Source organism: Alexandromys fortis, unplaced genomic scaffold (genome assembly GCF_014885135.2).
Source record: "Alexandromys fortis isolate MF-2015 unplaced genomic scaffold, M_Fortis_MF-2015_v1.1 scaffold_42, whole genome shotgun sequence".
Taxonomy (NCBI): Eukaryota; Metazoa; Chordata; class Mammalia; order Rodentia; family Cricetidae; genus Alexandromys; species Alexandromys fortis.
Genome location: NW_026067934.1, coordinates 3,637,319 through 3,662,005, shown reverse-complemented (window position 1 = coordinate 3,662,005; position 24,687 = coordinate 3,637,319). Strand labels below are relative to the sequence as shown.

Here is a 24,687-nt window from a genome sequence, read left to right as displayed (position 1 = left end):
TTCGTGCTATTAGGTCTGGAGTATTGTATTTTGACATTTAACCAATTTATTTAGAATTCTGACTTTTTTTAAAAATCTTTTCCTGTGTCAAATTTAAAAAGCAATGTAACCCTGGGAGAGAATAACCTGAACTCAAATAAATATCTGCATGTCTAAAGTGGGCTCTGTGTTCCCCACATTATTCTGTATTTTTGATCCATTAGCTAATATCCACCTTTATGGATGACGGAAAATAAAATAGTGAGATTTAAAAATCCAAACCCAAGTGTAGGGAAGCATTATATAGCTACAGACACTTTAAGAATGGCCTAAATCTATTGTCTATCCTGGTTTATGGCTTTTTACAATTGAAATAAAAATCAAGTCACAAATGAAATAGAAAACTTCACCAATCCCTATTCACCACTGGTAGCAGAAGCCCCCATAGGTTATTAATTCTAAGAGATGTGTGAGCAAACATGATAATAAGCAAGCGAAGTGTCTCATAAAATGTACTGTGTTCATTCACTGTGACAGCTGGGGTATAATTATGCTAAGGAATGCATTGCGCTTTAGTCAGTGAAAGTCATAAGACCCAAGCGCCAGGAGACCCTTTTCAATTCTGTGCCCTAAAACTACTTTTGAGGAGAAGGTGAACAATCTCAAAGTATGGGAGGGGTGCTCACTTTTATAGATTAGTGAAGCGGGGGCTGGTCAGACTCTCTTGTAGCCTAATAAGTCAAACCGGTTTGCTCTTTCTTTATTAGTGGTACATATAGCACTAAAGGACATTCCCTCAACTCCGAGGTAGTCATAACCCCTAAATTTGAGTGGTTTCTCTAGGCTATTCATCTCCCTTTTCTCTTTCAGGTAAGGAAACGAAAGGGTAGGGGTGACCCATTGTATAAAGGGTTCCTCTACAACTGCAGCCAGGAGAAAAGCAGAGGAAAGCTAAGGAAACAAAAGGACTGGAGATGATAAGGCTGCAAAACACTGTGTGGGTGTCATGATTAAGACATTGATGGAAATCACTAGGGAATGTTCAAGAATGTGTAATTTCAGATTAGGAAACCCTTAGTTTCCCAGGGAGAGCTGCTATTTTGAAAAGAGGAGTTAATTGAATTTTACGGCATTTTTAAAGAAAATTAAAATGCATATATTTTACTACCCTAATAGTTTTATTGCTACTGTGAGACTTATGAGCAGCGATACATCAAGAAGCATATGCACCAATTCATGAAAGAGCACCAGAGTGGATTAGCATGGTTTCCTTTCGTGCCTGGGTATTCGACAATCAAGATCATAATTACAGGAATGAAGCCACCTGCGGACTCTGTGAATGGAACCACGTGGTTCCAAATAAAATAAGAGCAATTCTAGCATTAAAAAGAAAATGAGTGTTAAGCCAAAGGGGCCTCCAGGGACAGTTTATGGAAGATGGGTATTTATTTATTCTAAAAGCTCCAAATAACTGGCTCTTACCTTTATTACTGGCCTAGAAAGAGCAAGGCCTGCCAAGACCTTTCTGCTTAAAGTAAATTATCTAATGAAATGCCCACATTCTGTGTTGCAGGTGAGAGGGCTGCTGAGTCTACATTTCTATGGTTAGACATTCAGAGATGAAGATTTTAGAAGCAGCCTAATGCATAGGAGCAGGGATGAGGGAGTCACTTGCCTGTAACTTCTGCCTTGGTGTACCCTTAACTTGATAAAGCACTGGATGCTATTAATAATCAGCATTATGAAAAGGATGATGTCAGGAAGGCAAATCTGTAAGGAATGTTCTGAATTAAGAATTCCAAAGTAGGCTTGGTGGTGGTGGTGGTGGTGCACACCTTTAATCCCAGCACTCGGGAGGCAGAGGCAAGCTGATCTCTGTGAGTTCGAGGTCAGCCTGGACTACAAGAGCTAGTTCCAGGACAGGCACCAAAGTTACACAGAGAAACCTTGTCTCAAAAACACAAAAACAAAACAAAATGAAAAACAAAACCAACCAAACAAACAAAAGCTGAAGTACCAAAGGAGCTGATCCCTAACAATGTAGCAAGTTTCTATTAGTTCCACTAGGAGAGGTCTTATCTGGGTTCCTTAAGATCACTTAATCTTTGTTTCCCCTGTTGGCCTGCTTCTGTTAGAGCAGTGTTTCCTACAGTTTCATGTGAGCATGAACTCTCTGGGATCCTGTTAAATGCCTCTCAAGAGTCAGGAGGTCTGCTGGCCAGGGGAAGGTGAGGAATGTCTGTGCCGTTGCATCTCTGAGGAGGTTGCAGTTGCTGTTGCTGTAGCTGGTCCTCCAAACACAGTTTGAAATGCAAGCCATTACAGCCCTTCTTTAATTGTCTCATAATTACCTAACATAGATCAGCCAAATAGTCTAGTCTATGGTTTTAAAGGCAAAGGTGAGGACAGCATTCCCGTCGATGCAAACAACAAATTGCTGCGACTCTGAGGGCAAACTAGGTTCTTGATGTGCCTTAGTCTGAATCTGTACGATAACCCCAAGAGGCCTGTAATCATGGCTGATGTTTCAGACCGGCTAATGTATCTGGTCACATTAGCAATGGCCATATGGTCATGTAATAGTCAAAATGCAAGTCAGGACTTGCTTCCAAGATCCGCACTCTTTCTTTTGTCCCCAAAGTCTCTTAGCATTGTGTTTACTTCTACATACACAGAGCCCATTTGAACCCTTCATGCTATGGATGGTGCTCAAATGATGTGCTTGGATCTGTAAACACTTCATAGAGTTACCTTTGCTCAGTCCCTTGTGGGGAGTGTTCTCTCTGCTTCTCTCTATCCCATTACAGCCACATTATTCTGACGGCTCCCACCTCCCCCTCCCACAATTGTGTCTTTCCTCTTCTGATCACATACACAGTGATTATTTCTACCACACAAAAGCAATTGTTAATAGTAATGTTATGAATAAAATATCTAACCCATCCCCGGAATGCTTAGTGAGTCCAATTTTAAGCCCCAGCCAAGGCCGTGAGCATTTGTAAGAAGACATGAGGCAAGACTTAAACTCCACCCTGCCTCAGGCAGCAGAGCACTTTCCTAAGTAAAATGAAAGCTCATTTTGGGCACAATCACTTTTCTTTTAGCATTTCTCACTTTGTTTTAGACATAGTGACTGCTCAATTAATAATTTCAGGTTTGGATAATTTAGCAGGCCAGAACGTTCCCAGGAATAGTCAAGCCTAGGTACAGGGCTTGTCTACATTCTCATGAGTAAGTCATGGAAGACAGAATGCTGCTGTCATGCTGCCCCGTGTTTCCCCCCAACGGTGTCTTGGGACACAGGCAGAGCTGTCCAAGTCACAAAGTCACACAGGAGGTGATATTGGCTGGAAAGTCAGAACTTACCGTATTAAACCATAGTCCTTCTTAGCAGAAGAACCTGCGTTCAGGAGCATGGAATGCTCAGGCCCGGCAGGACACTACATAAACCAGTCTCACTGGCAAAGATGATCTTTCCCACACTAAACACCCAAAATTTATACTAGAAATCTGCCTTCAAACCTGCTGTCTAGGAAAAAAATTATATGTTAAAGATTTTATTATTGTTTTTCTTTAACATATCCTTCCATTCTTGTGCTAGCTTAAGCGGAAAGTGACTGCATGACCCCCAAACACTGAGGATGCTGCAGATTCCCCTCCCTTGGGCAGCAATCAAACCTTCTGCTCCTTAATTAATCCTGTTCAGCAACTTGGTGAGGCAGTGAGCTTTGTGAGGTTTCATTAAGTGTCTATTTACAAAGACAGGCCCGGGATGCAGGGCTGTGCATGAGCTACATAGAACAAAATGTAGCACCAGGCTTGCTCTGACTCAGTTCCTCATCTTCTGCAATAAAGAAATCTATAGCAAATAGTCTTGCAAATATATATATATATACACATATACATATATATATGTATATATATGTATACATATCAGGCCATTTCATGATGTAGTTCATCAGTCTAACTGATGAACAAGAGAACAGGGGCAGCATTCTTTACCTTAGGTATAAGTTTTCTCAGATGACCTCTGTGGTTGTTAATAAAAAAAAAAAAAACTAGAAAAAAGATCAGTATAATGACCTAGCACATAGTAGGGATTCACTTAGCAATACTATTCCTGGTCATAAAAATAGTTATACATCTTTAGTTGTATTATTTGTTTTAATCATCAGAATGTTTGCTGATAATAATTATACTTTTAGTAAACAAGTACATTAGGAATACTACTTATACTGGCAGACATTTTCAACTTTAAACAAATGCGATACAAATTCTTACCTGAAGGAAGTTATAAATGAATAACTTTACAACACGAAAGAGACAAATACTGCCAGCCTGTCTTCTGTCCCTTGTGTCTAAAGATTCATTCAAATTTCCTTTTCGAACATAAAGGACTAGAAAGAGACGGGGTTTTTTATGATTTTTTCTATAAAATACAGTTTGCTGGTGGGAATATTTGATCACACTGTGAATCCCAAGTTTGCATTTGCATTAATTAAATATTAACTTTGGGTAAGGAGGCTGTATTAGCAAATAGTAGATAGAAAATAACCGTAGAGCATCAAAGGGTATCCGGGAGAGATAGAGACACAGGAAGTAGTAGGGAAGGATTTAGAGTGGCGTAGTTTTGTCTAATTTGGCCAAGCAGAGGCATGCATGGTTCTTTGGTGGCCACCAGCAAGGAGCGAGAATTAACTAGTTGCTCAACCTCTCTGAGCTGATACGGTTTCATCCCAGGCTTTGAATCTCGAGTCTTATTAGTAATTAGAACAACAGAGCTACCTTTAACAGAAACAACAGGGCCAGTATCCCCAGGGAGCAGAATTCTCTCCAGGCTAGACCACTTCTAGAGAAGCAGTCGGCAACTGAGGAGTTACAGTTGCTGGCTGAAATTAGTGTGGTGTGACTGAGCTATAAACTGAACCTAGAAAGGCCTCCATTGTGGTAAAAATAGACATGAAAGCTGTGGAAATAGAAAGCACCAAAGGAAAGCAATGATGTGAATCCCACCCCACCCTAGAGCTCTGCAGACCCTTTCAAAGACAAGTGTTCTGGTAGAAAATTCACCCCAGTCTTTGGCTTCATATAACCAAAGAGTCTGAAATGTTCGGTTGGAAGTTCCACCCCAAACCCCCTCTCCTGGAGTTGCCTCAGTCCAGATTCTGTCCCTGAGAAAGCCTGACATTGACCACTTCATCCCTAAAGGGCATTAAAAAGCCCCTGTCTCCTGGGTTCCCCTGTGGTCTCCTTAACTTTTCCTGGGGCAACCCAGGAAGACTTTGCTCAGAATAAACCTGGATTTAATAATTCGGCTTTATTGGCTTATTACATCAGCAATGGTGGATTTCCATTTACCAGGAATTCAATTTATATACACATGCAAATATATATACATATATATATATATATGTATATACACACATACATATATTTGCTTCAAAATATCATGTATAAAATAGGTAAGATTATGGCTTAAGGCTCCACAAAAAGTTTTGTTAATAAAAATTCCTTAGAGAAATTCTTTACCAATAAAGTCTGCTGTTATATGGAAGCACACAACTAGAGGAACTGCTGCAGGGATCTAGTCTGTCTGCTCCGATGGAGGGTGTGCCACATGATCTGGAGTCTTGCACTACACAGATGCCTGCATCGTGACCGGTGTCAGGGGCAGGATGACTGCAATAAGAAAAGACTGACACCATGCAGTTGTGGCTGGTTTAGAAGTTCCATTGGCATTACCAACCTCAGAACCACAATTTGGAAATTCCTCTTGATATCTAGACTCTTTGTTAACTGCCTTCCTTTAATTCAGGTTAACAAGTTCCATTTCTTGCCATTTATTTCTAACTATTTTTGGTGTTCTCCGTTCCTCTAACACCTGAGTATGCCCTGTTTCTTTTGCCATCACCATGTTTTGGCAGGAAGGTTTCTCACACCCAAAAGGGTGTGTAGGGAGAAAGACAGAGGGTAGCCTTCTTGGTAAGATAATTTCCCAAATACTCCTACAATAGCACAGCGGCCAGACAGAGTGAGTCTTGTCATCTTGACACAAGTGTTTATAAAAATACTATATCCGGGATAGTTAATGTAGAGAGGAAAAATAGCAAGATTTTTTTTAAAAAAAAAATACTGTCTATAAAACATCAAGTGCACACATTGTCTTCAGGTAACTGCTGCAGAGGGAACACACTTGGCGAGCTCTTCCAGGAGAGTGGTGGACTAGAACAGGACACACAAATGATATACTATCAGGAGACACATCCCATTTTCTCCAGGGATACTATGTTATTTCCTTGAAAAAAAAATATTCCACCACTGCACAGGCTTAATTCTCAAACAATAAAGATCAAATAGACAGCACAGCATTTCGCTGTGCTGAGATTATTCCTGCAGGTATCATCTAATTAGTGCGGAAAAAGTAAAGTGAACAAAAGTGGCTTTCTTGAAATTACAGCAAGTCCTAGCATTTGTCAAATCTAACAGGATACTATAAAAAGCAGGACTCCAGAGGCTGAAGAAAGTGAAACAGATGGTCATTTAATAATATGTGCTTCCCATGAATATATGCTTACACACATACACACACACATACAAACACACACACATGCATATATTTACAAAAGCACAAATGCATGCACGTACACTCATATGTACACACCTGTATCCAAAGCCACAGAGGAACCCTGTCTCGAAAAACCAAAATAAATAAATAAATAAATAAATAAATAAATAAATAAAACGTTTTCTTTCTAATTACATGAAAATATAAGTTTATTGGAGTAAAGAAGAGAGATAATAAAATGCATTTAAAATAATGAGATAAAAACATAATTATCCCTGCTAGGTGTTACGTAATATATACATGCATTATCTAATAAACTGTAGGAATGAAATGATACATACACACACATACACACACACACAATCACTTAATTGAGGGAGGCTCTGAGACACAACTCTTCTCCTATTAGCAAGCATCTAATACATAGTAAACACCATAAGAAATCACACCAAAAGTGGAGGAATGAGATGCAAAAATGAAAACTAAGGGCACCCACAGAGACCGTTTAGGAAGTAAGTGTCTGGCACCCATGTAGAATAAATCGCCCAGTAAGAAGTATTGTAGCTGAACAGGCTGCATGTTCTGAGGCAGAGTGGAGTAGAAGAGGCCAATCCAGAGGAGGAAGCACCTTGGCAGAGATGAAGGCACAGATGTCACTGAGTGATTACCCTAGCACGTGTGTATGTAGCCTGTCTCAGAGCTGATAAGGCATGCCAAATGCAGAAAAGAACCTGTTGCATACAGTTCTGAAGTACTTCCATGCTGACAGACATGACGAGAGGTAGCTGGGACAATGAATAGCAACGAGTACTCCTGGCAACTTTATGAGAAGAAATAGAGAGGCAAATAAGGAGAGAGTTTTCTAGGCACCCTTAAAACCAAAAGTGAGATCTGGTACTGCAGAACATCTCTGCTTGGCTTTACACAGTGGAGTTCCCAAGGTTCAGTCACAGGGGTCATGGTCACTACAGTTTTGCCCACAGGTAGTACAGACCCAGCACCCAGGGCGACTTTACACACTGCGTCCTGTAGACCGGGGTGAATTCTCACGAGATTGCTTTCAGGAACCTCAGGTTTTAGCTTCAGTACTTTTTAACAACACTGCTAAAGCTTTCAAGGTCTTGATTTACAGAATTATTGTCACTATCAATAAAATGGATGTGCCTGACACCCCAAATTCAGTTTAATTACTCCTGTGGTGTCTCTTGCGGCTGAGAAGAGCTGGTGTTTCTCTACCACTTTCCTGTTTTTAATTTAGTGAAACTGGGTGCTTCCCAGAGTAGGGCCTAGGAGAGCAGATCCACGACAGAAGGCCTCAACAGGCAGCTCACAGACTCAGAAGCAGCACTTTGCCCCAGTCCTACTTCAATGCTGCATAAACTTGAATCCTCACTCCAAGGTCCACCAGGTGAGCAAGTCATGCAACGTCAAGAGTTGACAAAAAGATATTCCATGAACCTTCAGACATTGTGACCTGGAGAAGTTTCACAAATTAAATAGCCTGCTCTAACTAGCAGAGGGTACAGTACCAGTAGTGTTCTGAGCTACTATGATCCAAAGCTTCCAACAGGAAAACTTCCAAATATCAAAACACACATCAAACTGCACAAGTGAAGAGCCCAAGCAAAATTTATTCTTCATTTTTCTGCTGTATATTCCATCTGGTTTTCTCTTTAAAGGGTCATATGTTATATATTTATAAGACGCCTTCACACTCAAACACAGTTTCTCCTGTCTCCTTCAAATGCAGCTTCTTTGTTCACGATCCACTTAAAAAAAACTTTCTATATTGGTTGATCCTTTTATAAAATTTGTTCCATTTAAAACCATTTCAAGTAAGAAAATGTCTTTGTACCTTCCTGTGTTACCAAATTCTGGGAAGATTAAGTCTCATATTTTATAGGTAATTTTCTGAAAGATGTGAATTTAGATCATTAGAGTCATTAAATCACACATTCCATAAAACCTAGCACTAACACTCATTTTTGTATGAATTTTATGTTGCTGCCAAATGCTACCACTGAGGTAAAAACGCACTACAGCACGGAGCCAGAGATAAGACGGTAATTCCTCCCTATTAAAGAAGTCTACACATATTAATTGCCACAGTAAATCTCATTAAAGACACCAAATGCTTTGTTCAGGGAAGGAAAAGGGACTGCTACCAGGCATAATTTCTTCACAGTTGAAATCTCCCCCTTAAGATTTGAATTATTCCTTAATGCAAGTAAATATTATTTCTATTGTGAGCTTTTTACTGGACTGGGTACATTCCCAGAGAGCCTTTGTCCTCTTCCCTACAATGAGAAAGGGCCTTGGTTTTCACAATTGATCTTGTCGTAAATTTCCATGCTGTGGGCTTCATGCATTCCTTTATGCACTTCTCATATGTATTCCAAAGCCCTTCGAAGATTACACTGTACACTTCTGGCCTCAACTGGATAAAGAAAAAGCTGAGATGCAATTAAAATAATCAATGACTTAGTACACATTTATTGATTAGCATGATACTGAATGTTGGCTGTCCATTTCCTATCCCATGCACTGAAAAATCTGATTTAAGCAAAAGGCATTTTGGAAATATTTTGCCTGATTTCTTGATCAAATGTTCAATTATGATTTCTGGAGACAGACCATAGAAAAAATCACAGAAGATCCCCAGCTCTCCTTCATAATCAGTGCCTTTTAATGACAGAGCTGGAAGTGAACGACAGCCGCCTGCCTTTGACAGCTCACTCTGAGTTTTTGACTGTGTTTAAAAGTCAAAAACAAATTTTCATGCAGCCTAGAACTGAAAGTTAAAATCTCAGAACAGCAAGAGAGAGGAGTCTTGGAATAGTCACAGTGTTAATTGCCCTTGAGAAAGAGACTGACACTGCATGGGTGCCTCCCTGGAAGAACCAACGATGTACAGCCGAGAGTAGGCTGAAGACAGACTGATAGCTCATTCATACCGAAACGTTGTCTAAACTGTCATCCACTCCTAGACATTCTTACTTTAGAATTAATGAAAAGGAGACATTTTGATTATTCAATGCATAAGGTTTATAAAGCATAAGGATCAGCCTTTGTAGTCCATATTAAATAGGTTACAACACCAAGAGATAGTGATAGGAGCTTCCCAATATTGTTTGTAAATGTTTGTTTACATTTAAAGGGGGATACGATATAGAGAAAAATACTTTACATTGGTGTGGATCTTGGTCTATTGATACAAATTTAAGGTCAGTTTTGCTAAATGTATATTTCTGCTCTTGATTAAGGTATTGTGTTTGTGCAGCTCACTTAAAAATGTAGTGTATAATTAAGAAATATAGGTTAATATATATTATTTATAATATATATTATATTATAGTCATCTTAGGTTTTCTAGATGTACAGAGATATATTTCAGATGCAAAATATGGCATTTAAAATGTTTTTAAGAACTTAAGACTTTTCATGACAATGAGACACATCTGCTCCTTGCAGAACCTATCTACTTCAAGAGGATGATGGGCATCAAAGAAACTCCTTATGGAGTTTGTTAGCCATTTGGGCAAGAAACTGCTCATGCCTTGCCTGTTTGATGCTATGTTGTATAAACTGGATATATAGGACCCACAGAAAATGACTGCTAGAGTTGCCTAAAGAAGATGAGACAGTTCTTCAGGGTTCCTGCTTCATGAAAGAGTCTGCAAAACATCCCATAGGACACACAAAAAAAGTGACTGACAAACTGCCAATATAAATGAAACTGTCATTGGAATTTCCTGCTTCATAGTATCTGTTGGATACTATGGGCCTGTAGGCTGAAGATGGGTGCCTCAATGTTACAAAAGAACTTTGGATGACTGTCCAGGCATTGTGATGTCTCTGTCAATTCTAGAGTATTGGAAGTTGTTTACAATGCACTTTCTGTTAACTTAGATAATATTATATTCTTCTGGAGTCTTTGATGGAGTTGAAGAATAAATAGTTATAGTTTTCCTTAGTTATGATAAAAGATAAAGTCGGTATAAATATTGTAACTATAATTCTTGCTTGATAAATGTTTTGTTGTATGTAAAATTGCTATGTTAAAGTTAAAATCTTCCTTTTTATTTAGACAGAAAAGGAGATGTGATGTGGGATTCCCCTCTGTAAGCTGTGAATACCATTGGTTAATAAAGTATCTTTTTTAGGCCTATTGCTGCACAGAGTTGAGTAAGGCTATAATTCTAAGCATATAGAGAAGGAGAGAGTGGGTGAAGTCAGTGAGACACCATCTAGCAACTGGTAGAGGCAGACATAAAAACCTTGCTAGTAGGCCACAATGTCATGGTGATGCACAAATTAATAGAGATAGGTTGATTTAAGATGTAAGAGTTAGCTAGAAATACACATAAGCTAATAGGCCAAGCAGTGATTTAATTAATACAGTTTCTGTGTAAGTATTTCGGGTTTGAATGGCGAGGAAATGAGCGAGCAGCCTCCGCAAACAGAACTACACAGATTTTTATAGTTCTTATGCAACAGCTATGCATATCTATGACAATATAGGATACAAATCACCTCTGCTTCAACCAGAATTTCAAATACAAGGAGCATTCCTTTAAATGAAGACTTCCTAAAACCTAAGCTAATTATGTTTAACTGCAAACTCCTTTAAAATATTAATTCTTTGATTCCATAAAGCGGGAGAAGTATTTAAACAAAGAATTCTTGTCGTATAATTTCTCAATTACCAGATGGATATTAGGTATTTATTAGTAACAGTAGTATATAATATTCTGAAAAGACATCATTGTGGATCATTTTTTCAGAGGGGCATCCAGTGTGTAATTATAAGGAAAACAAATTCAATTTTAAAAGTAAAGATAAACCAAATGTCTAAAATTTTACATAGCAAGAACATTCTTGGAATATTGTATTCTAACTTGAACTATGTATCTGGGTATAGCAAGAGCCATGAGCAAAGTGCCTCCTCACCTAGAAAGAGAATGCACAGATGGTACCTTTAAAACTAGAGTCATTTGTTAGGTCTTCTTAAGGACAATTAACAAGGGGACTGGCAAACTATCTCAGAGCTACCTTGGCTGGCTGGACTCTGGTGGGATTTGATAACATTGCTATAGAAATGCAAACGCGGAAGTCTACCCCATATTATAAAAAGTTTACTCTGAACCGTTCTATAAAAAAGTCAACAGTGTCAATCAAGTTAGGAAATTGAGAGAATAATAATAGAAAAGCACACAGGTAAAGAAAACATCTCAAACAGGGCTTCTATGCCCTCCCTGATATGTTTGTACATTTGTAAAAGGCTACTAAAGTTAAAGAGCACGCAGCAGCTGTATAGGTGCTAAAACTCAGTACTCAGGTAGAAGTATTTTAACCTATCACTTTGTGATTTTTCTACTTGCTTATTTTCTTATATAGATGAAACTTTTTTTTTGACTTGGTGTGAATAGTATTGTAATCCTTTATAGTTTAACTTGAGACAAGACTGACTCTAATTTCCCATAGTTAACTAAGTTATCCAAGGGTTGCCCATAGATAGATAGATAGATAGATAATAGATAGATAGATAGATAGATAGATAGATAGATAGATAGATAGATAGATAGATATAGATATGGATATGGATATAGATATAGATATAGCTTGTGTTTTTTCTTCAATAGCTTAAGGGCAACACTTAGAAATTCATGATGACTAAGGGTTAATGAGACTCCCTTTTCACAATGAGAATTTGACTGTAGACATAGCTAATTGAGAAATAGTATTTAGCCCTAAATAACAGCAAATCATCTTGCAGCATAATAACATTAGCATCCTAAACAGGAGAGGCATACTGCTTAGATCTAAGTTATTTTTATGCATGTTAGGATTCCTTTCCAATAGACAGTGAATATTGGATTCTCTTGTCAAACAACCGAAAGAAATAAGAAATAAAGCTTATGATATTTCTAAATGTCACAGTAAAAAGACTCTGTCAAATGTGTTTCAGCCTTGGTTTAGTGAATATTTGTAATTCAAACACAAAGGACACACTAAATTCCTTTCCAAAAGATTTTTCCCTTGGCAAAGTTTAGAATTTTGAAAATAGTCTTTTAATATCTGAGCCCACACCCTCCTACAGCCACAGCACCCAACAGCAGTGTGATGTATTACTCCCTTATGGGAAAAGACATGCTTGAAGCTGAACTGTAATTTGGTACACTACACTTCCACACTAATGTAATGTGACAATGTTATTATGTTTGCTATTTTCTGTGTGATCATAGCCATATTCATCTCCTCCAACCTGCCATTAAATTAGACAATATGGTTCGAATCTGTACCACAGGGTGTAAGCAGCAAAGGCTAGCACACTGGTTTTATGATGGTGGGTAGGTATGGCCATGTAAGTAGGCAGTAATAGATGTTTCAAAATGAATGAAAACTCCTAACACAGACTTAAAACATACTGAATACCTGGCAAATGGTTAAAGAGAAAGGTAACATCTATCTGCTACTTAAAATAATGGGTGGTGGTGTAACACATGATTTCCTTTCCACTTCAAACAAGGAAATGGCAATGCCCAGTCTAGGACAGTAAATTTGTTACCATGGCATGGAACAGTTTAAACACAGATTGTACGTGAAACTACATTTCTGCAGGAAGATAAAGTGAGAGGGATGCATTTCAGGTGGGATAAGAGCATTCACCAGGTGGATAAATTAGCCCGTGAAATGGGAAGAAGTTGGAAAACGCAATGTGGAGGATTCCATGAGTAAGTCAGTTGGCAGTCACAGCATATGCAGTGTGTCAATATCTAAGTGTAGAAATGAAGGCCACTGTCAGACAAGGGGTCTTATTAACTCCAGACTAATAAATTTAGCATAGTAGACACACGAGAAATCTTTTGGCAAGCTTCTTATATTCACTTAGCATTGCCTTAGTAAGCCTCCGTTATTACCAGTTATCTACAACATGCTGTACAAACCTCAGATATATGATCCAAAATACAGGACATTTTAAAACACAAATAATAATCTTCCTAGGAAAATAATATAGACCCTTTTAGAGAGATAAGCCTAACATAAACTCTACGGTAGATAGTAATGGCTAATACAATAGTGCAGAATCCTATAGGAATTCAGAGAAGTAAAGAAACTGCCTCTGATTGGAAGAATCAGTCAGGAGATGTTGGTGACATTTAGACCAGGAAGGATAAAAGTAGGAGAGAAACAAAATGGATTTGGAATAAGGAGGAACGGGAAGTGAACAGCAGTAAAAATATTACTATAAGCCAGAAAAAAAAATGATGGTTCAAGGACCTGGAATTCGATCCCGTATAGAAGAAGACTGTGATGCATGACACCACACCCAGCCACAGCCTACAATTGTTTGTTAATGAGTCCACCTCTAGAATGGCAATTCTCCAGGGATAAAGGGGTTTGCTTAAACACACACACACACACACACACACACACACACACACACATTTTTAAAAATAACCTCCGGCATCACTTTACAAACACGCCTGTGTTTATGAAAGATTCCTTTCAATTCAATTAATTAGTATGATCTATCCAAGATTTTACTTGCAAGTTATAATGTATTCCCATCATCACACTGGTAATTATATCTCCAGGATAATATAAATAAAAATGTCTAGTTACTCAAACCCACTCTATAAATCGTATCAGATAGATGACACTTAGAAGTTCTGCTGGGGGGAGGGGCTCTTCTTCCATGCACTGTGTTCTTTTTCTATACTGAAATGTTTATATTTTCCATTTTTTTAATCTGTTATGATTTGGGAGTTGCCATCAAGGAGTTTGTGGACCAGTAACTGAGATAGGGTGAAATAACAGGAAGAAATGTTCTCTCAGTGGCTCTAGGCTTCTTGTTTGCTACTTGTTTCTTACTTTAAAATCAACCTCAACCAAGGAAGGGTGCTTGCTAAAATCTAAGAAATCACATTACTACGAGTTGTGTTTCTTGTATGAAAACAAAACAATAGAGAGATCAGGAGACAGGATGTATGTAAAAGGTGAGAATATGTGTTGAGGGGCTTCAGTTCTCATCTTTAACAGATAGGTTTTCAAAGTAAAAATTACTATTGTTTCATATAAATTATGACTGCCTGAAAATAAAATGTACCTTTAAATAGTAATCTTTACCTACAAATCCTCAGCACAGGAAAACACCAATGTTCAAACCAGGGGAACACTTCGCATTTCCATTTAACCTGGTATGAGGTAATGGTTTAATTAAAATGCATGCATTCTGAGAACTCTCAAAATTTAGTGCTGATTTGTGCAAGAGGCATATCAGGAGACATATTTATTGAGTGACCTTTACCCATTACAGGGAAATAACAACTAGACTTATCATCGCCAACCCTACAACTGTCCCCCTGGAGCACCATTTAAATAGTTTCTGCAAAAGCTCCCTGGAAGACAGCCTGATATGGAAGGTCAGAATCTCACGTTCCTTAGGAAAAGCCTAACGAACACGTACAGAAAATTGCACTCTTCATAGTAGCTGGTGTACGGGCCACACAGTCTGACACAACCGAATGACAACTGTTTTGTAAAACATGAGAAACAGCTTAGCAGAGTTTGGCAGAGAATGTTCTTGAGCAAAATGAAAAATATTTTCATACCAAAAAGCCCTCTAAACTACCACATGTAGTCATACATCTGTCAAGATTGAATTCAGCATGAACAATTTGCAAGAATAAAATCATAACAAATTCTCAGTATTCTGGTAGTCCTTGAAAGGAGGTTTATGTCATTTTTGCATGGGAGCAAATGCAGGCAGTCATTGGTCTACAGGTAAGCAAGCAAATGTCAACCAAGCATTTGTGAGCGTTCTTTAAAAGTCTTCCTCTTCCTTTTGTATATGTAAGCACGCACTTACTCTCTGTATGAGGTTGTGCATATCATTCACAAGGGACTGTTGTTCTTGAGAGTAATGTGACGTACAGATACAAGGTGTATGTAAATGGATGATGGTTTCAATGTATTTTTACTGCTACAAGCTACAATATACTAGGGGAAAGGATCCCATCAAAGCAGATATCAGATGTTTCTGCATTCATGGGTAGTTGTTTTAAAATATTTTCTTCTATTATTTGAATTTTCAGTATATTTTTGGTCACGTCTATACCCACTACATCTGATCAGCTGCTTCCAGGATCTCTAACCCATCGTTGCCTCAGCCTCATGCCTTACTATGATTAACCTTATTAGTCCAGTTCAAATGAATATACACACAGGTGTAGGATGATTTTTTAAAGTAAGTTGTCTTTTTACATTAATTTTTCTCACACCATTGTCCTGTCTTACCCCTCTTCTTATCCTGTTGAAACCCTTTCCAACTTCTTTTCAACAAGTGTCCTTCCTACTTTATGTGCGAACAGGGCTGTGTGCACAGGCATGGGAAGATGTCGTTTACTGAAGCATAGGTGACTTGTCCTAGGCTATACATTCAAGATATGTGATGACCTCTTCCCTTGGCTACCAGTAATTTCCAGTAGTCTTTCTTATTTTTGGTTTATGCTTCCTAAAGTTGATACTTTGGGCAGACACCAAAGACAGCCAGTAAACTGTACTATATTTGTAGTTAGCAAGCATTCAACTCCATGACTTACTTTAGTTTGATTCTACTTTTGATATTGTGATTCACATATCTGCTGACAAAAATTAAACAACAACAACAACAAAATCAAAACTCTCAGCTCTCCTTAAATCAAAAGTCAAATTTAGTCTCTTTGTACAGCCCAGAACTTCTACTGTCACATCCCTTCCCCATTCGACTAGAAGTTTGACGTCCAAGCTGCAGCATTTACAACACAAGGCATGTGGTCTAGTGCCAAACAGGAAGCTGCATTGTGAATACCCTGTATAGGCAGCGGAAGATGTTTTTATCATTTTGATGAAGTCCTATGAAGCAAGTTCTATCTGAAAGCTCAGGAGCAAAACTTCTGTTGGCCAGATAACTCTGCCTCAAAAATTGTCACTACTGACCCCGGGAGAGGACTGTGATACAACCTGAGAGCCCTATCATGCTCACATTGTGAGATTAAAGTGGAGACTTTAAGTGTATAAAAGACAAGAAGGAGGGGCTGGGAGATGGCTCAGAGGTTAAGAGCACTGGCTGCTCTTCCAGAGGTCCTGAGTTCAATGGCTCACAAGCATCTATAGTGGGATCTGAAGCCCTCTTCTGGCCTGCAGGTGTACATGCAGAGCCCTCATACATAAAATATAAATAAAGAACCTTTTAAAAACAGACAAGAAAGAAGTCTTGGAAAGCATGATTAAACATAGTGTTTTTAAAGTGAATGGGGAAAAATGAACGTACTGAAGAAGGGGTAGTAAGATAGAGAAATGAAACTTCTAACCAGAAACCAAGGACCTCAAGATATGACTTGACAAATTCAAACACTACATAGTACAAAGTGAAACAAGGTTTCAAAATTTTGAAAAGAATCCCACATATTGGAAATTAGCAATGTTCTTTCCCATAAGATGGCTATAATTAACCAAGAAAGACAATTGCAACATTTGAAAATCAACCACCAATATTAAAGCATTTAGCTATTCACAACCCTGAAAAAAATGTTATTTCAAAATGGTCATTTATTTATTTATAGAGAAAAAAAAAAACAACCCTGAGTGCCACATCTATGATGGTCTTATTACAGATGATATAAGAACTAATAATTTTAGCCACTGTGCAGCAGCAGTAGCTGGAGAGACTGACGTGTCTGTCCTCAGTTTGACAGGTACTTACGGTCGTTGCAGAGTGGCCCACTGAAGGAAGTCATGCTGCAGTCACAGCTGAAGCCGTCCCATTGCTGCAAGCAGACTCCTTGATTTGAACATGAGTCCTCTTGGCAGGTTGTGCTGGGCCCTGCAAAACATGCCAAAAGAAACTTGGGTTCTTTTTAAAAATCCAGAATGTTCTTTACTTGAGCTAGATCACATATAGTAGTTGCCAACACCTTAAATTACAAGTCCAAGCTAGCTTTGAAAGTTCACGCACCTGAGCTAGAAACTGAGACATTTAACCTGAAGGCCTTCTTAAGCTTCAAGTACAAGACAAATACATCATAATTATACCTAAGTCAACAAATAGTAAAAGGAAGTATTGAGCTTCTGAGATGGTCATGGTGGTAGCAGGTAATCTCATTCCATCATTAATTATTGTCTGTCACCAGTAGGATATTAGAAAATGAATGGATCTCCTTAACATCGTAGCAATGAATAGAGATGCCATGACAAATGGATATTGTAAAATCATGAAATTGAAATAAAGATCGGCAAAAAAATAATCAAGCAGACTTATGGAAAAGTGCCCTATGAGATCCAGCCGTTTCCACGCATACACTCTAAGCTCGAAATTATTCAGTGCTCTGGGTAGGTATGTTGGCAAGTATCAGTTCACATGCGCTGACAATAGCATGCAGTTAACATCAAATGAAAACAATGTAACGGCATGCCCCTGCTGAACACACGGGAAAGGAAGGCTACTCTTTCTATAGAATCACCACTACAACACTGAATAACAAAGAACGGAAAAATGTGATCGCAGCACTAAAGGCAGCGACTGTACGAACATGGCCAAGACTGAAAGCCTTATACAAACTACACTACAAAACGAGGTTTCTTCTACAACATCCAAAACAACGTCCAAAGGAAAGGGGGGAATTAAATCTGAATCCAAATAACAGTTACTGAAAATGTAAAAATAAAAACAAACAAACAAAAACTGGTTTTTTAGGGTTTCCACTGTGTAGGGTGGGTTTCAGTCTTGTTTTATACACACAGGGCTATCTACCTTGCAAGTCAGCTTTCATCAATGCAACTTTGTCAGCAAAATTAAAAAAAAAGCAAAATATATTAAATGTTAGTAAGCAATATGGAAATGGGACAAACAGAATGTTCAGATTCAAAAAAGCATGCTGCTATAAAGAGAAAAAATGCTATGTATAGCAAACAAATTAATATCAACAGCCATAAATCTTAAGAGAAGCCAAAAAATGAGAAAGCAGTATAATTTTTATATATTTACACTATCTGTGTGTATATACATATAATGGTTTGTCTAGCCAATAACACAATGAGGGAAACATAAAGAGCTCTTTTACTTCCTCTTCTGCTGTATAGATAGGATGGGTTCCTTCAGCACCTCACTTATTGAAACATGCAGAGCGCTGTTTCATGTAAAGACTATGGTACACATCAGAGACTGTGGTCCCTACAGAGAAAGTGCCTCTCCATATGCTTCTCCCTCAGTTTGTGAAGCTTTTCACTTACAAATATGACTTAAGACTCTGTATTATCTGCCCTTAGCTCTACTTTGCTGTGATGACAGGGCACTGATGGAGGAGGGCCATCTGTCTATGTGTTACTTTCCTTGGTTAATAAAGAAATTGCCTTGGCCCTTAGATAGGACAGAAAATTAGGTAGGCAGAGTAAACAGAACAGGATGCTGGGTAGAAGGCTCCAACTCAAGATGGACGTAGGCTAGAATCTCCCCGGTAAGCTACCACCTTGTGGTGCTACACACATTAATAGATATGGGTTAATCAAGATATGAGAATTAGCCAATAAGAGGCTGAAACTATTGGGCCAAGCAGTGTTTAAATGAATACAATTTGTGTGTTGTTATTTTGGGTGTAAAGCTAACCATGAGGGAGCGGGGCGGGACAAAAAGCAGGCCTGCTCGCCTTTTCACTACAGGACACCAAGCAGTATGCACCATTTGAAGTAGTTTAAGGAAGTCATAAAGATGTAGAAACAACTTGCAATATAATTCTCCTTAGAGGACATGCCTCTACATGATCTCAGGATGTTATACTCCTTCTCACTCTTAAAAATATGGGTGTAGCCAGGTGGTGGTGGCGCACACCTTTAATCCCAGCACTCAGGAGGCAGAGACAGGCGGATCTCTGTGAGTTCGAGACCAGCCTGGTCTACAAGAGCTAGTTCCAGGACAGGCTCCAAAACCACAGCAAAACCCTGTCTCGAAAAACCAGAAAAAAAAAAAAAATCTGGGTGTATATGATTTATAAATTCCAAAGTGTTCTTGGTGTTGCCTATACGTTCATAACTATTCTTAGTTCTAATAAACTGCCATGTGAATAGTTTTTACAGAAAACCCCAGGAAAAACAATTTACAAAACAGTAGAAGGGAACACAATAAGCACAATTCATTTAAAAGCTATAGACAATAAATTAGCGATCATTTCTGGCAATAATAATTACATGTTTTCTACAAAATGTAAAAATAGTCTCCAATGCCATTTGATGCTAGTGATGGCCATTGAGATCATTGCTTCAATGAATGTATATATATATATATATATATATATATATATATATATCTGTAATTATAAGCCATGGTCTCATAAAACAAAGTTTATCATGTAAATATATTTATGTGATAACTTTCCCAGTAAAGGTATTATTCACAGGAATTATTAAAGTAAGCCTAACTTACATGCATTTTTACAAATGCAGGATGTATAATTTAAATTGCAATTATGCTATAATGATTACTAACATCAAATAATGATTAAAACACTAATAGTATTATAAATAATGTTGGAAATAATAATAATCTACCAGGAGAACTTAGTAGATGTATTTTTTTCAACTTAAGCATGAATTACTAATTTCTTCAGCATTGTGTTCCAAATATTTGGTAGTCTACTGATCAGTAGCTCACTGTGTCAGAGATTAAAAACAGTGTCAATTTAAAGAAATAAACAACTTCTGAAACAATCTTCATTGACATTTTCTTCCATAGAGAAGAATAAGGTATAGAAAAATCCTGTGGTGTTTAGAGGTTGTTTTATCGAATAGTTATTTATTTTTTACTGGCCCAAAGGCAGAAGTAAGATCAAGAACTGAGAAACACTAATGCTCCTACTCCAACATAAATCGTTAGTTACATAACCACTCAGCCCGCTAAATTCTAAGTGTACTAACAATGGATCTGGCTAAGCTGTAGAGAACTGCTTTTTTATTTTTCTAATTTCCCATTATTTCTACCATTACATATATATATATATATATATAGTCTTGGGCATTACATGTGAATGTTTTCTTGTGCTTGAGCAGAGAAGTTTTTGGAAGTACTCATCTCCTAGAACAATGCTTAAGCGTAGATAGATATTGCATGAATCAAAGTCTTGGTTTGTTTTCCCCTAGTTATATTTCTTATTATTTTACTTTATCACTGCCTGGAATTGGAAAGAAGCCAAATGACATTTCTACTAAGTGATACGTCTGAAAAGGGAAGAAAAATGGTAGTCAGTCCACAATTTATGTAGACCTAAAGGACAGTAGAGGAAAGTTAGTTTGGAGCCTGCCCTTCCAAGTCAAGGAAACTATATAGTTTGAAACTTCTGTCTTCCACTTTCCTAACCTTACAAAAGGCTGTTTTATTTAGCTCAGTTTGTTGTTTGATTTAGCTAGGTGTACTCATCAGCGGTCATAGTGTTTTGAGCATTAAGTGAGATGGTTCACATAAACGTACAACCACCATTGCTTAATCAGTGACAGCCATTATGATCAGACAACAAAGCACCGCTGCAGCTCACAGAGGAATCCAGGCATGCAGGGGCAGCATTACAATGTCACTGAATTTTGTTGGGAAGTTATCTAGAGTTTAATGAGGCCCCGTTAGTTGTTTGATTAGTCTCAATTCCCTGTTATATGCAGATAAATAACACCTAAGAAATTCAAGAATAACATAAAAAAGTTTCCATCACGTGAGACATGCGGCATAGGCATTACTTGGGAATTTGTTAGAACTGCCAGTTCTAAGGACCCGTGGCAGATATCTGCCAGTTTGAGTTCCAATAATTCTACAAGTCAGTTAAATGTAGCCAGACACTTGAGAAATACCAATTTAAATACAGGGACTGAAGATGGCTTTCTTCTCTAGCTGAGAAGTGTTTATATATGAATCACCCGTTGTTCGCTGAAATGAGCTAGATAGTAAATGTAACAAGCGACTACTTCGGGAAGATGAGAACTCTTTGCAGGCAGGAACTTGAAGTTTGGCCAGCTTTGTTAGGTAAGAATAATGGAAAACCTTTGCAAGCTCTTATTTGGAGACAGCAAAGGCACAGCATTTCTATTGACACAGAAGTTAAATGACTCTAATCTGAGAAGGAGTTAATTCCACGAGACAACTGTCTTTGAAGAGATAATACAGTGGGTATGTATAATTTAATTGCTAACTCTAATGCCGTGTGAATCTCATCAATTATACCTGTGACAAGTTTATCATTAGGATAAGGCCAGTCAGAAATGGTGAAATTAAACTTAGGAATGGAATCATCATGGGACAGGATGTCAGAAAGATTGGAATGTGGTCAGAGCCCCAGAGAAAAGAAAGACAGGGAAAGAGGTGAGAACTGTCAGAGCTGAGAAATTTAAAACTTCCTATAGCCATGGACAGAACTATTCCATAAGGTGCCTCAGTGACTTCAATATCCAGAATCCCATTTAAGGTCAGGGAAGATGATACAGGAGGTCCTTCTGTCTATGTGTTGCTTTTATTGGTTAATGAATAAAGAAACTTCCTTGGCCTGTTGATAGGGCAGAACTTAAGTAGGCAAGGAAAACTAAACTGAATGCTGCAAGAAAGAAGGGCAGAGTCAGAGAGAAGCCATGTAGCCCCACTGGAGCTAGATGGAACTTTAGCCAGTAAGCCACAGGCACATGGTGATACCCAGATTAATGGAGATGGGTTAATTTAAGAGTAACAGTTAGCCAATAAGAAGCGAGAGCTAATGGGCCAAGCAGTGATTTAATTAATATAATTTCTATGTCATTATTTCAGTTCTAGGCAGCCGGGAGAAACTAGCGGCCTGCTACTACAGGAACAAAAACCTATAATTAAGTATCCTTAACAAATTGCCTACTAGATTAGGTTGGAAAAGAAGAGCAAGAAATACTTCTGCAAACTTTTGCACCCATTAACCTTCCTTCTACCCTTCACTCACAAAATGTGTGGGAGTCCTTTGTGTTTGTGTCTTCTTCTCATCTGGTAGTTACTGAGCTGCCAATGTCTCTTTCAGAAAGCACCTGCCATACAACCTGTAGCAAAGCTAACTTCTGAAAAGCAGTGTCTAAAACCATGGAACATTTCCCTTAAAATATAAATAAATGACCTAGTTTCATTTATTAGGCCATTTCTAAAGAACAAATGATAACTCACATTTTGTATTCTCCTACTAGAGAAAAGGTATTTGCCTAATAATAGTGTTTCTTTTACTAAATAAGCAGTATGAGAAACCACATAACAATTGGCATGTCAAAATTCTAAACAAATAAATAAATATGGTGATAAAATTAAAAATGAATTCACAAAAGTCTTCCATTAATATTATTACTCTCTTTTATTATTTAAACAACTTGAATGTAAGTTAACTTTTCAAAGAAATGGATGTTTCAGAAATGGAAAAAAATGGGATTTCAAATTAAAAATTCCATGGATTTAGGTAATTGCTAAATATAATGACATTGTTCTGACTGAGAAGAAGTGATTCATAATCTCCCAAAGCATTGGTATCCCATTTTCACCTTCCTTTCTTCTTATAAAAAATTCCTTATAAATCTAAAATTTCAAGTTGGAGCAATCTATGTTGAACTTAAAGAAGAAACAGTGACGGTAACATGCCCAGAGCCATAGAGTTCGTGATAATGTGACCGAATTACATTTTAGGAGAACTGGCTCAAAAACTCTGAGGCGTTGAAGTGAGAAATTATCTAAAATGAAAGTAGTAACAAAAACCTAGTACTGTAGCTCTTAATCTGAGAATGCAGGAAAGAATGTGAAAGAATTGAGGCAGTCCAGGCATTGCACATTAGCCCTGGTTAATATAAGAAACCCATTTTTGACAAAACAGAAAATATATTGCTTGTTATCAGATACACACAAATCAGGATAAGTATCTGAGCCCTACTATCATTTTTATATCCGATTGAATGTAAAGCTTGAAAAATGGGCTATATTATAATTACTGGAATAAATTGTTTTCTATTTTAAGAGGCTAACTGATGCTATTATACAAACATTATAGAACTAATTAATATGCTACTTAACTGAACTATAGTCCGCTAAGAAGATAAATTACAAGGTCCATAGTTATAGGTCCTTAGTTCATAGTAGTTATAGTTGGGCCTTAGTGCATTCTTGCAAATAATCCAGAAAATTTAAGATTTATGGGATAAAATGTTTTAAAACATGAATAAGGATTTCTAAGTTCTAAGTGAAAATGCTACCAGTTAGCAGACTTTGCTTACTAGTATGACTTGTTATTAGAGTTGTGTAGTGTAATGACAGAGATGTAATACCTTCACATCCTCTCTCAATTTGCCCGTTGCAGAAGAGAGCATCGGAGATGAGATCTGGAAGCCGACCATTTAAGTCCACAGATGCCAGGCAACCTTGAAAGCCTTCTTTGGCGTGGACCAGTTTTGGCAAGGATTTGTATGTTTCCTTAGCCACTCCTCCGATATACAAGTCACCTATGGAAAGAATAATTTAACTGTCACAATAGGATCATAGCATCAATTTTGAATACTCAGCATGATGAGAAAATAAAAGAGATGACATTTGTTTTAGATTAACTCAATGAAGCAACTCTATGACCTGCTATTTTCTTAAAAGTACAAATTGATGCAACTTTTGAACAATATGTTAGCACATGAAATTTTTCTAGATGCTGCTATCAAAAACAGTCTACGGATTCACTAAGGTGCCATCAGATGAAAAGAGCATAGCCAAGGGGAGAAGTATACACTTACAGAAATTCATTCTAATTATTTAGTAACTCTATAGGGCAGTTTCTCAAATTATTAGTAAGCCCATTTTCCAAAATGAGAAGAGTAAAACCTTTCCTTGCATTGCTCTAGGAACAAAAGATGTGACGTGTAGGGAACCCCTGCCAGAGTGAGAGTGTGTAACAGACAAAAAAAAAAAAAAAAAAAAAAAAAAAAAAAAAAAAAAAAAAAAAAAAAAAAACCAAACAAACAAATAAACAAAAAAAAAACAATAAAAAACTGGGGCATTACTATCAAATAAACCTCATCCACAGGGCTCTGGTCTTTCAGTGAACAAGAAGCTGTAGGGCTGAACTGATTAGAGTCGCATTCTACACTATCTT

General features: G+C 37.7%; 1 protein-coding gene across 1 annotated transcript in view; it reads right to left on the bottom strand.

Annotated features, from left to right (window-relative positions):
• The window catches only part of Nrxn1 (neurexin 1), a 1,063,094-nt gene that overhangs the window by 532,589 nt on the left and 505,818 nt on the right, over nucleotides 1-24,687 (bottom strand). Inside the window, exons 14-15 of the mRNA XM_050146062.1 lie at nucleotides 23,876-24,049; nucleotides 17,292-17,411 (exon numbers count right to left, since the gene is read on the bottom strand). Coding sequence (XP_050002019.1) covers nucleotides 17,292-17,411; nucleotides 23,876-24,049 — 294 coding nt within the window. The remainder of the gene's footprint in view (nucleotides 1-17,291; nucleotides 17,412-23,875; nucleotides 24,050-24,687) is intronic.